At 47.3% G+C, this 13097-nt stretch overlaps 1 protein-coding gene and 1 long non-coding RNA gene across 2 annotated transcripts in view; one reads left to right on the top strand and one right to left on the bottom strand.

Moving 5' to 3' along the window:
- Positions 1–3024, top strand: part of LOC117285881 — a 12035-nt gene extending 9011 nt beyond the window's left edge. The window contains exons 2-3 of the long non-coding RNA XR_004516995.1: positions 2187–2287; positions 2948–3024. This is a non-coding gene — a long non-coding RNA (uncharacterized LOC117285881). The remainder of the gene's footprint in view (positions 1–2186; positions 2288–2947) is intronic.
- Positions 2917–13097, bottom strand: part of Ca10 (carbonic anhydrase 10) — a 476615-nt gene continuing 466434 nt past the window's right edge. Inside the window, exons 7-9 of the mRNA XM_010620196.3 lie at positions 8278–8432; positions 5864–6038; positions 2917–4176 (exon numbers count right to left, since the gene is read on the bottom strand). Coding sequence (XP_010618498.1) covers positions 4154–4176; positions 5864–6038; positions 8278–8432 — 353 coding nt within the window. The 3' untranslated portion in view covers positions 2917–4153. The remainder of the gene's footprint in view (positions 4177–5863; positions 6039–8277; positions 8433–13097) is intronic.

The following is a 13097-nucleotide window of genomic DNA, read 5'->3' as shown; positions in this document are numbered from 1 at the left end:
GAGAGAGAGAATTTGTTATTCAAACCCTGCATCTGTTAACTGAAGATTTGGGAAGGAATAGGGGGCTGGGGAATGTTCCAAGACCATCGGTAACAGTCTGCACAGGGATGAGGGTGTGATTCTGAAAGATCCTGCTGGCCGGCTGGAAACTCAGCAGGGGTCAGCCATTCTTTGAGAAAGTCTTTTAGACAACAGTGGAGGCTCCAGACTTTGCTGCTTCTTGGAATTATCTGCAGATAATTCAAAAACACTGAAGCCTGTCTGCTACCCTCAGATTTAGGTGGTATGCAGTACTATCTGGGCTTTGGGATTTTTCAAAAGCTTTTCAGGAAGTTATTTGAAAGTATTATTATATATTTTTGCTGAGGTGTGATTTTTGTGCAAAAGAAGCTATACATATTTAATGTACACATCTTAATGAATTTGAAACTTAATCATCACCTCTGAAGGGTTCTGCCCTTCCTTCTATGACTTTGAATATTTTTGCTTCCCAACATGGATGGGGGCATGTAGCATTGTTCTTTTGTGTCTGGACTGATTAATTTAGTACTTCACAAATCAATTGCAAAAACCCAAATAATCTGATTAAAACATGAGTAAAAGACCGGAATAGTTATTTCTCAAAAGATGACATAGCAGTGGCCAACAGACCTATGAAAAGATGATCAACATCACTAATTATCAGGGAAAATGGAAATCCAAACTAAAAGATATCACCTTATATGGGTTAGGAAAAAGGCTAGGGCTCAGCTGCCTCCTGTCAACAGGTCTGTGGTGGAGTCTTAAAAATTTGCATTTGAACCATCCCCGAAAGATGCTGATGGTTGAGACTATGGCTTTGAAGAGTTAGGTGTGGCTTTATCGCTTATGAGCTGGGTGACCCTGCAGCTGTCCACTTGGTCTTTAGAAAGCCTATTTCTGCGTTTATAACACAAGGACAGCAGCAGCAATTGTGTCTTGGGTGACTGAGTGCATGAAATGAGAAGACATTGCTAAGAGCTTTAGCACAGGGCTCGAGCCACAGGAAATGCGCCATCCAGGGTGGGTTTTATTGGGATGTCTCCTCAGCTGGGGTTTTGGCAGAACTTTCCTTATGTTCCATCTGCCAGCTGCTGGATGCCTTACAGTGGGCTCTGCTCCCGCAGGTCCCACTCTGAGGTTTGCTGGAACCAGAACCCTAGGCACCCTCCTGTACTGCAAACGCGCCGGGCCCAGTGGGAAGGTTCACCCTGGGCTGCTGCCGGGTGCTGCCCATGTGGTCTGTGCTCTGCAGCCTGACGTGGTCCGTCCTCCAGAGTGTGGGCTGTGACAGAGGACTGCTCACCGTTGTCCTAACGCCGTCCTGCACTGCATTCCACATACATGAGTGCAGTGAGCTGTGGTCTTCCTGACATTACCATGGAAACCAGACTGCCCATGGAGGTGGGATGGCCTCGGAAACCACACAATGTTCTCCCAAAGGGGGCTGTGGCTCTCTACACTGTATTTTCCGATTTAATTTGCCAGGAACTCTCTTGTGTGGATGTTAACTTTCCTGTGCTGTGTCCTAGAGGAGGGAGCTCTAAATACCTTCTCCTGTCACCTAGGTTCTGATGCCAGGGGACAGGCTGTACATGCGATGGGATTGCTACTCACTCCTTCTCAAGTCCTCCAACCACAGAATGCACCCATGGGCTTTTTACTCCTTCATGTCCTCCCAGGCTACGTCCCAGGGGACTTTGGTACTTTAAGTTTTTGAGAGGAGAGGGAGAATGATACTTAGCTAATCTTTACTACTCTTGTGTGCTTTGAGGGCCAAGTGCCTGTATCTGCACTGTTAGGGCTTGCAAAGCCCAGGGCTGTAGGGAAGGAGCACGTTTGTCCCCTTGGCAGAGTATCACGTATCTGTTGCTCTTGTGTGATACTAATCTGGTGCCGTCCTTGTGACTGATGCTGGCGCATGCCTGGAGAGGGTACTGCGGTGGGATTCACTTAAGCTGCTGGCACAACTGCTCCTTTAGAGAACAGTTGGTGCAGGGATTGTGCTAACTGCTTGAAGTAGTGATGTAGCATTTTACGTCTCCTAACTCGTGAAGGCCCTTCTTAGCACTTCCACTGTGTAGATCAGAGAAGTAGAGAAACTTGCCTAGGGTCCCACAGCAGCCGAGAGCCAGAGTGAAGTTGATTTACTATTCATTTTCTTTAAGCATCATACGGTGTTCCTGCCACCCGTTGCAGACTAGGGAAGATTCAGACGCAGAGAAGAAGCTGCCCCAGACAGAAAAAGACTGCCACCTCCCCAACCTTTGTGAGTATCTAGTTTGGATCGATGCAATTGCTTAGGTCTGTAGTCTTTGTTTTCCCCCATTAGTCCTGGGGATTGAGCTCCTGCTTTGCATAAGCTAAGCAAGTGCTCTACTACTGAGCTAGACCCCCCAGGCTCGAGTAGAACTGCTTAGAAATAGGCTTAGATACCATTATGGCTAAAGCGGTCCTATAACTCACATGGATGCTGAACATGAACACGGAAGTCCGGGTAGTATTATTCAATCATGAGCTAACTGGCTATGTGACTTTTTTCATTGTTAGTGTATCTTGTCACTAAGTGAAGTTTTCAATCTGCTTGCGAATGTTTCCATTTGCACAGCCTCTCCGTGCCTGTGCTTTCCCTCTTCCTGGAGCTTGTGACAGCAAGGAAAGGAAAGTTATTTCTAATTTGGCCACTGAACACACACCCGAGTCTCCCCTTCCACCAGCTGAGCCTGGATGTCTTCTCCGCGGGTTATTAATGACCTGGCCCTGGGAACGGCCAGACTGACCACTCTGGAGGCCCTGGCTGCCCCTCCACCAGCTGGATGCGATAGCCGGTGGACCCAACAAGACACAGACTGCAGCAGGGAGTGTCCAATAAACTCAGACGCGGTCCTCGGTAACTTGTTAAACACATTTATTGATTTTTTTTTGACAGTAACCAAACACAGTGAGTGACCATTATAAACAAGAAAAGAAAGGCATTCGTTGTACTTTGTGAGATCTGGCTGCACCTGGAGAGAAAAGACACCCTTTCCCAGGAAGTTACAAGGCAAAGTGCATTCCTTCACGGGAGCATCACAGGGGGGTGGCAGTTTTGAAACGCGAGAGATCTGTCGCCTGCTATGTCAGGCTGAAGCTCACCTTGAATGAATAATCGAGCCATGGAGTGGAATTAAAGTTATACTTGCTTAGCAAATGCATTCCTGATTGCCACAAACTCAGTAAAACTGGCTGCGATGAACAGAACATGGAGCTGGAGGAACAAATGAAAGCAAAGGATGGAATTGCATGGAGCCAGGGCTTAGCCTGGAAGGAAGGAGAACAGATCAAAGCTGGAAAAATGAAATTAACTTGTTAAATACATTTATTGAGCTGTTAACGATAACCAAACACAACGTATGACCTTTGGAAAACAACAAACAGCAAATGGATCAGTTCTGATCTTGGTAAATCCTACTACAGGTATGTGACAAAGAGGGAAATAATTCCATTTCTGTATAGTCTGCGGTGATATATATACAATGTGTAGCTCTTCGACGTCTGTCCTTTGTTTTTTTTTTCTTTTTTTTAATTGTTGAGTAAACAGAAGAACCATAATCTAGAAATAAGTGTCCTTGGTTGGCTTTGTCCTGGCTCACCTGTTGCCAGCATCCTGCAAGGATCCGAGGACACTGCTGGAGATGGCCTGGTGCAAAGTCCACTTGATGCTTTCAGAGCTGTGCTTTCTCTTCTCTCTCATTGGGAAGAATTTTGTATGTACAAAGAATGAAAAGTCTCACGGGGTAGGTTTCTTAGTTCAGGAAAACAGTATCAAAATTGTAATCAGGTTAACTGGTTATTTTATTCTAAGACTTCTGATGAATGAGTCTTTTGTTTCTGAAACTTGTTTTTCCAGCATGGAGGGTGCATGAGTGTGTGTGTGTGTGTGTGTGTGTGTGTGTGTGTGTTTGGGAGTTGTGTATAACAGATGTGTTCCTCTGCCATAGTTTTGCACGCACTTTTTATGAAGAAGGGGGCCAAACCAAAGAATGAAAGAGGCTTGGGGAAAGGAAGGAGAGAAGGAAGAAGGGGAACATTCTAGGTTACGTCAATTCACAGTTGTAGCATTTCACTGAGGTGGGATTCTTCTTGGCTTAGTTCCCTACTTGAGGAGCCATTCATTTACTGGAAAGAGAAGAAACAAAACCACATACACACCACACAGAACAAGGCACAATTGAATTAATTTACACACAGTTTGGGGGGCTGGCTGCAAAGTTGAAGGGGCTGTCTTTTAAGTGCTTACTTATTTGTTTCTTGACTTCTTCTTTTCCCATGACCCTCTAGACTGTGCCATCCAATATGGTAACCACCAGTCACATATGGTCACCATAAAGGCAAATGAACTAAACAAAATTAGTTGTGGTGCCAAACCAGACACGGTCCTGATGTTCAGTAGCCACACAATGACTACTAGCTGCTCTATTCACAACGTAGGTATGGACTGTTTCTGTCATCACAGAAAGTTCTAGCTGGTGGCTGGTCTAGACCAGACCCAGCAAACTTCAGCCCACAGCCCCAAACCAGCACATTATCTGTTTTTTTCTTTTGTAAATAAAGTTTTATTGGAGCACTACCGACCTATTTACTCACATATTATCTGTGGCTGATTTCATGCTGACTCATCAGAGTGGGATAGAAACTGTATCGCCCACAAAGTCTAAGATATTTGCTTGCTATCCCACTACCAAATACAGTGTCCTGGCTCCTGGTCTGGACCATGAGCTCTGTATGGTTAGAGCCACTTCTGTTTTCATCGCCCTGGATCACCACCACCTGCCCAAGAGCCCGACACATTAGAAGTGCACAATAGTGATGAGTATCTATTTCCCTAGTAGCTGTGGCTCTGTAGGAACAGATCATCTGTATTGTAGGTGCTCTGGGAGTCTGACAGAGAGATCAGAATGAGGGAACTTGGGGAAAGGAAGAGGGGCGATGTGAAGGGTGGGGAGGACAGCTGGGCACCTGCTTCTAGAAGCTGCCCGGTAGGAACCGCAGCTCCTGCGTGTGGGGAGTATGTCATTGTCACGAAGGGCTTCCTCATCCACGCTCTTATTTGCCTCTCATAGCGAGTTCTGAAGGAGATGGGGCAGGGGCAATCGGGAAGAAGCGAGGCATGCGGGAGTAAGTGGTTGGCTTTGCACGACTTGTGAGAAGCACATCTGGAGCTCCAATGTCCTGTCGGTCCAGGACTTCTACAAAACCCTGTGCTGCCTCTGCCTCCCTTTCCACACTGAGACTTTGCCACAGTGATCCACAGACACCTCATGTGCAGAAGGGGAGGAGAGAGAGGGCTGGGTGTGGACCAGAGGGTTGCAGGAGGCAGAGGTCATTTTATGAGTCCTCCGTGCAGGAACGGTAACCACTTCTGGGGACAAGGGCTCACTGACACACTAGAACCTCACTGCATCCAGACGGCTGGCATCCAGTGCCATTGCTACCTTCTAGGGAGCGCATAACCCACAGCTCAAAAGCTTCTGGCATCCTGTTCTAACAGATGTGCTTGGGGAAACCACCCTTTCCGGCTCCTTTTAAAATATGGCAGTAAAAAGGGCCGTCTTGATCAAGCCAGAGGGATACAAAGGTTTCCTATATGTGGCATCAAACCCCCAACACATATCACATATATCAGACCTTGGAATGTTTACCACTCACTCTAGGCATGACAGGCGGGCTTTACTAACGACAGAGAGGCACCATGCGGATGGGAGCGGGGGCCTCATTTTCCCTCCCAGTCCTGACTCCTCTAATGGGCAAGAGCCTTTCAGACAGGTCCAAGCAGAAGGCTGGAGCCCTGGGCCTCGGCACCCACCTCTGTACTGGAGCTTCTGGGCGCGGTTGTTCGGGCAGTCCTTCCCTTGTAGGCTGAAGTTGATGTTGGTGCGGATGCAGCGGTTGTTGAGTGGCTGCACGGGCCTGAAGTTGTCACTCATGCTCAGGAAGATCTGAGATGGCTGATTCTGGCTGAGGAGGCGCAGGGAATGCATCTGCGGGGAGAGGGAGAGCTGTGACAGCCACCTGGCCTCTTCCGTGCACGAGGGAAGAAGTCAGACCTAGCAGACTGTGGCCCGGCCCTGTGGTGCCGGCTGTGTGTGAAAGGCCACAATTCCCTCAGTGCCCTCTTTCCTGGGTCCGGTGGGGCTGAATGTTTCCAAGTCTGGAGGGAACTGGCTTCTAGCTCACCAGTTCATGGGCATTTCTGAGCAAGTCCTTCATTCTCACCCTCCGGCGTGCCACCCGTCCAAGGAAGAAATCCAGCTGCGTGCTCTGTGGGATTCCTTCTTACTGCGACACCTGCGGCTCAGGATTTCCCTAATGATGGGATTAGGTGTTTACCCAGAACGCAGCGATGGCTCCAGGGCTCAGAGCTAAACTAATTGGGATCAAGTCAATTCCTTTTCGTGAATACCAGACCTTGCTCCACCCCGGGACTGTGAAGCAGACGAAGATAGTCATTAGCAGGGGGAAAAGAATGAAGAAAACATGCGACAAGAAGAGGCCAGGAGCTGGGCACAGTGGCATGTGGTGCCTCTAATCCTGGCATTCTGGGAGGCTGAGGCAGGAGGATTACAAGTTGGAGCCCAGCCTAGGTGATTTAGTGACTTGGCAGGATCCTGTCTCCAAATGAAAAATGAAAAAGGTGGGAGATATAGCTCAATACAAAGGCCCTGGGTTCAATCCCCAGCACAACTGGGAGAAATCAAAAATGAACAATAGGAAAGCAGAGGAAGGGCTTCTAGCATCCTCATTCCATTGAGTTTCTGACATCAGTTACTGATCTTAAGTTCCATGAGATGCCCCGTCTCTTGAGTTAATCCTTTTTCTATGCTTAAACTATCTGCAGGGGGTTATTGCTGCTTGTCATCCAATGAGCCCCAATTAATACAGACAGGATCTGGGGTGTCAAACTGTCCCAACTTCAGGTGGTGAGTGTGTATCCTGTCAAGGCGGTGGGTTCCGGTTCCTTTGACCATCTTTCCTCTGAGTTTTCATAGACTCTCACAGTCACAGGAGGTCAGAGCAGGAAGAGACTCCTGTAATTATCCTCCTTACACCCCATAATAAAGAGGGGGTGCACGCATTGGCCATCCGGAGTGGGGTGACCGGCCTGATGTGCACGCAGAGACACTTAGCAAAGCTGCCACAGGAGGGCAGTTCTGGATCTTGTCCACTTCTGAGCAGTGGATCCTTTGTGACATGACCCAGAAGAATCCCGCTTTCAGATGTCTTTGTAGAGTGCTGTGTGTCATGTGGACTTCCCCTTAGAGACCAACATGGGTGTCAGCGTTTTTAAAAGGCCCGAGAAGCCCCTTCACAATGAAATCGCTGCCATGTTTACAGACCCAGCTTTTTCAAGCATGTTTGGTTTCATCATTCATTTTGCTCCTTTGCTTTTTGGGCATCAGAGCTCTACAACACACTTTAGGAACTAGCCTGGGCATCTTTTCTCCCTCAGACAGGGGCGTGGCCTCTGTTAGTTCATGCCAAACCATGTCAGATGCCAGCTCTTTAAACAGAGGTGCTCTAGCCGGGCTTGGTGGTGCACACCCATAATCCCAGGACTCGGGAGGCTGAGGCAGGAGGATCCCTGTGAGTTCGAGACCAGCCTGGACTACACAGTGAGTTCCAGAACAGTCTGAACTACACAGTGAGACCCTGTCTCAAAAACAAAACAAAACAAAAACAAAAACAAAAACAAGACCCAAACAAACAGAGGTGTTCTGAGCTGGACTGTGTGAGAAAGTGCACGACATCCCCAAACACTTAAGTTGGAAGTACTGGTGATCCTCAGTCCTCAGAAGTTAACCTTGGAAGCCAGTGACTGCTGATGTAATTACTGAGTCAAGGTGAGGCTGTGGGTTGGGCTTTTCTAATTCAATGTGAGCGGTATCTGTATCAAAAGGAAAAGAGACCCAGACACAGGGAGGAGCCCATGAGAAGGTGAAGGCAGAGATTGAAGGCTGGCGTTTCTTACCCTGAAGAGCTCTGAAAGTTGCCAGCAAACCATCAGGAACATGGAGAAGACTCCGCCTCATCCCCCAGAAGAAATAAACCCTGTCTGACAGCTCGCTCTTGGACTTCAGCCCCAGAAGTGTGTGTGAGGTAATGGGTTTCTGTGGTGGGACTTGGTTTCAGCAGTCCTAGTAGCCTAACGCGACAGGCTGTGAACCAGCCCCACTGGTCTTCATGTTGTCTTCCCCGGGAGGTGACAGACCAAAGACTCACCTGCATCCTGGTTATATAGACGGGTTTGTTCATTATTATCCAACTTGCCGTCTCATAGCAGGGTGGGATAGTCATCGACCCATCGTAAGTAATGAAACTAGAGGTCTCTGGATAAAGTTCCTCTATGTTAAGTCCCTGTAGTAAATATGCATCATCTAGAAAAGAAAGCAAGAAAGACTTAAGAACTAGGTTTCTTGAGGAAGTGCTGGTGTTGCTTATGTGTTTTTTTTTTTTTTCTTGTTGGGTTCCAGAAGACTGCATATGTCAGAACATGCTGCAGTAACAAACAGCCCCCCTTCCCACAGCCTCCTATCTCAATCATTTTAAACAACCAAGGTTTATGTATTGTTCACAAATGTGTCCGTCCACTCCAGGTTGATGGAGGGACTCTCTTCCTGTTGTCCTTGTTCTCATCTTGGGACCCAGGCTCTAAGAGCAGACCCTGTCTGCCTGCATCCTGACCTGTGAGTTCTAACAACGGAAGGAGAAGTGAGCCCAGTGAAACGTGTTAGCTCTGAAAGCTTCCGTCCCAGAAGTGGCACATGACACTGCAGCTCACATCTCGGTAGTCGGAGACATCATGTGGCCAAGGTGAATGTCAGGGAGGCAAAGAGGCACCCTCATCCTGCAGGATGGGATGTTGGTTACCGGTGGCTGTGAGGTGTGGTCCGCCCCAAGGAACGTCTGGAGAGCCAAGTCCTTTGTCATGGTCCTGGAGATGTAGACCCATAGGCATGACGGCCACAGTGAAAGGAACAAATGAAGTTCCCTTTGGAAGGTCACTTGGTTCCCAGTGTTATTTTTTTTTAGTCAACATTGTCTAATTAAAAAAAACTAAATAAATACTTTTATAAAGAGAAATAATCAGGCCAAATCCGACCACAGGATTCAGTGATTGAGTTCAGGTGATTTCATTTTTTGTATAGCTCTTCTCTGTGGGCTCACACATCTAGCCTTTTCTTTGGTTCACACTCATTCATCTTTTGATACCACATATAGCTTTTTGATTATAAAAATTATGTAAGCACACATCAGACTATATGAAAAAGAGAAAACAGATACAATTCAAATCATCTAAAACATTTCAATATATGTATCTTTTAAAAAAAAACAACACATTGGTGGAGTTTTTAGAAAGTCATAATGCACATACTGAGGTTTTAGCCTCAATAAATCACAATGAATTGCTCACCCTTCCTCTCTCCCCAAGATCTGTTTCCCTTCTTTTATGCACATTGTTGTTCTTTTCGCCTGTCTTCCCCTACAGTTGGTATCTTGGTTTTCTGGCCATTCTTTCTCAGGTTCTGTTGCTGACTCTTATCTTCTGCCTTCTCCTCCAGTGTCACCTTCCCTGAGGACCATTCCAAGCCTCTCCTCTTTCTCAGTCCACACTCTCACCCTAGAGTAACCCAACTGTGTCCATGGCTTCGACTGCCCCCTGGACCCCAGCGACTCCAGATCTTTGTCTCCAGAGCCATCACCCCGCCAGGGTGCCATGAGCTCGCCCCAGTGCAGTCAACCTTTCAGACCCAGAGGACACGTGGCAGGGACCCAAATCCTGGCTACAGAGGGCTAAGGCTGGCTTCTTCAGGCCCTCTGGGTTCACAGGGATTCTCTCATCCACGTGTGCTACTCCCAGTGGGAAAGGACTAACTCTTTAGTGTTGACGTAATCTCCCAAGTTCAATATTGCACAGCGAAGAAGGACTTTCTCTCATAGCCCGAGCCTTGCATGGACACATGAAATGGTCAGGCAGATACCAGCATTCTCACTGACAAGAAGACGAAGATTGGAGAGGCGATGTTACCAGCACAAGGCCACAGGGAAAGCTCGTGCCGCAGAGTGGAGCCTGGAACCCAGTTCTGATCTCCAAACTAAGGTCATTCAACAAATATTCACTAGGTGCCTCTTTTTGTTGGATGCAGGGTCAGGCTCTAAAGACAGAATAATGAATGAGACAGATGTGGTACCTGCCTCAGTCTAACCAGAGAGCTAGACAACAAATGGTAAAGCAAATACATGTAGACTATGCTGTGGGGATGAAAGTGCACTTTAAGAGCACTGATGCTGTTAATCTACTTTCCTAGGCAAACCTCTCGCTCCCTCTTTTCCTTCAGAAATGGCTCATTCAACTTCCCCTGGTAAGAAAGGGCCAACTTTGCCAAGGGAACTTGAATTTCAGTGTTTCTTTGCTCACCGCTGAAATTATGAACAAATCAGTTAAGCCCATATCAAATGATACAAATAAATCCCCCATCTGCCGGCTCCATCGCAAACTGCAGCCTCTGGCTTCCTACTCCCCTGATTGGGTAATAGAACACTTCCAGGGCTGTGTCCATGCGAAGCCCATGAGAACGAGAGCTCAGTCAAACTCAGTCTGGAGACCAACCTAACTGACCCTAAGAGGACGGACTTTCTATTTAAATAAAAATGAACACTTTCCATCAAAACACTGAGGATCCAGGACAAACCCAGGAATGGAAGTAGTGACTAGAATAAGATCAGGCTGGGTTCACGTGTAGGCTGTGTGGTCAGATGTTCCTGTGACAAAGCCACGGTGTCCAAAGCACTCTTACTGTGATGGTCTTTGGGATTTGAGTCTGGGGCCAACACAGTGAGCTTAGGTAGGGTATTCATCATCTGTAGCCATTTCTTAGGCCTCTAATGTGTGTCACTCATGAAGCTTGGTGAAGGTGAGCCAGACATTATAAAGGGAAGGAGTTAGGATCACCGGGACAGCGATTCAGATCTGCCTTGGTCCCGCAGGAGTAGGGAGAGCTCAGCAAAGGAAGAAGCAAGCAGCTGGCCCCAACTGCATCTTGAACAGTAGGAGGTAACCAGTGTGTGGCCCGCAGCGGCTAGGAGCCCAGGGCCCTGCAGACAGTCATGCTAGAGAAAGGGCTGAGGCAGTTGAGAGCTCTGTGTACTTGGCGACAGCTCGCGCATGGCGAGACGCAGGAGGAGGGACACTGTAGGAAATGAGCCTGGCAGGGGCAGCACAGGCCACGCGGGAAGGCCCGTGTGTGCACTGCTGGGAGTTGGGGCTTCGTCTGGGAGTCCATTCGGAGCCACTGAAGTGTGTTGGAAGCGGGGCTAACGTGATCAGATTTGCACTTAATGAGGCTTGCTCTGACTATGGTTTGGCCTGAAGATTAACATATTGAATGAGAGAAGGAAGCGTTTGGCACATTTTTATTAAAGGTCAATGTGATTTGTTTAACCAAGCTTGCACAAAGAGCATATTGGGTACTCTAGTGTGCTGCTATTCCTGTATTTTATTTTATTCCGGGTGGAGGGAGGAGGGAAGGAAGGAGGCAATAGGAAGAGGGCCATTCCGGGCATGGCTGGAGTGGAGAAAAAGAACACCTGTGTTTTGCTGGAGCTGGAGTCAGCCATCGGCTCGCAGTGGGATCACAGGTCACAAGTGCAACAGAGCACAAGGCCCAGCCCAGTAAGTACTCAGCAATGCTGAGTAGTATTGGTGTCACCTCCTCTTTACCTGCCGTGTCTTTGCTTAGCACCCCTGGGATAACCACTCTTGTCCTCTCCAGGGCCCCTGGTCTTTCCAGCTGGGGTGGTGTCCTCCTCTTTCAGGTATTTACGGAATGAGCTCTCTGATAACAATTTATCTATTTGACCATTCCCACTAAGCTGTAAGCCTCCCAGGGAAGGATTTGCATCCTCCTTTCTGAACCCCCAGGCCCCAGTATGAAGTCTACACATAGCAGATACTCAATAAACATAGACTGCAAGAATGAATGAATAGTTCACAGATGAATGAATGCTGACAGTGCTGGGCGGAAACCAAGAGAGGAGGAGACAACTGCTAGGCGATAGGAAACATCTCTGAGACTCTGAGACTACTAGCTTAAAAACATGCTGCTTACCACCTGCTTTTCTGTGTCAGACCCCAGGACATGAGGGTGAGACTTTTGGTTCTGTTTTCATCTCCTATGGTATCACCACCTTTCTACGCCAAACATGACTGCACCTGCATTTTTACATGGCTGACACTGGCATACATTTAACACGAACATTTGTCCTCATGTCTCACTACTCTGCTTCAAAGACAACCTTTAAATCAGTGTTCTCTATTTTACATACCGGAATTTGAGAATGTCTACAGCTTCCTTTTTCATCTTATTTTCACCCCTGTGGAAGCCTGCTTGGTACATTTGGTAGGACACAGGCCGTGGAACCCAAGAAAAGAATATGGTGTTTTCCATGGCCGAACAGGCCAGGAACTAACTGTTACCCAGCTGAAACCATCCTTTTTTGTATGTTAGTGTTAACATCTGGGTGTTGTAGACAGAAAGAAGCCTGAGAATTAAGCCTGCAAAATGGATTGTCCTCTCCAAATACCCATGGCTGTATTCATCAGTGAGGCTAGGAAAAATCTAGAGGAGGTCAAGGATGTTTGTGAACAGAAATATATAAATTTGCCACAAAGTTGAGAGACCATGCATGCTTCTATTTGCTTTAAGGATATTTATCAAAAGTGATGGAGGAAGTCCACTCAGATAAATTTTCATGGAAAATTTTGCAGAGAGGCTATCTGTCTGTCTGTCTGTCTGTCTATGTATCTTCTCTCTTCCTATCAGTTATCTATCTTATCTATCCATCATCTCTCATCTATCTCTCCTCCCACCACACATTTTATGAGAAAATGAAAAAGCACAAAACTTCAAGTCTGAAGTCCCAATCCAAGTCTAACTTCTAATTGTGGCTTTGCCAGAAATGTACTATTCCTTCATGGACAAGTCACACACCTGCTTCACCTGGGGCACTAGGCAAGTGTGGATCATTGCTAAGAATGGGTT

Source organism: Fukomys damarensis, unplaced genomic scaffold, assembly GCF_012274545.1.
Source record: "Fukomys damarensis isolate Sample0158 unplaced genomic scaffold, DMR_v1.0_HiC HiC_scaffold_13, whole genome shotgun sequence".
Lineage (NCBI taxonomy): Eukaryota > Metazoa > Chordata > Mammalia > Rodentia > Bathyergidae > Fukomys > Fukomys damarensis.
This window is presented reverse-complemented; position numbering and strand designations above follow the sequence as displayed.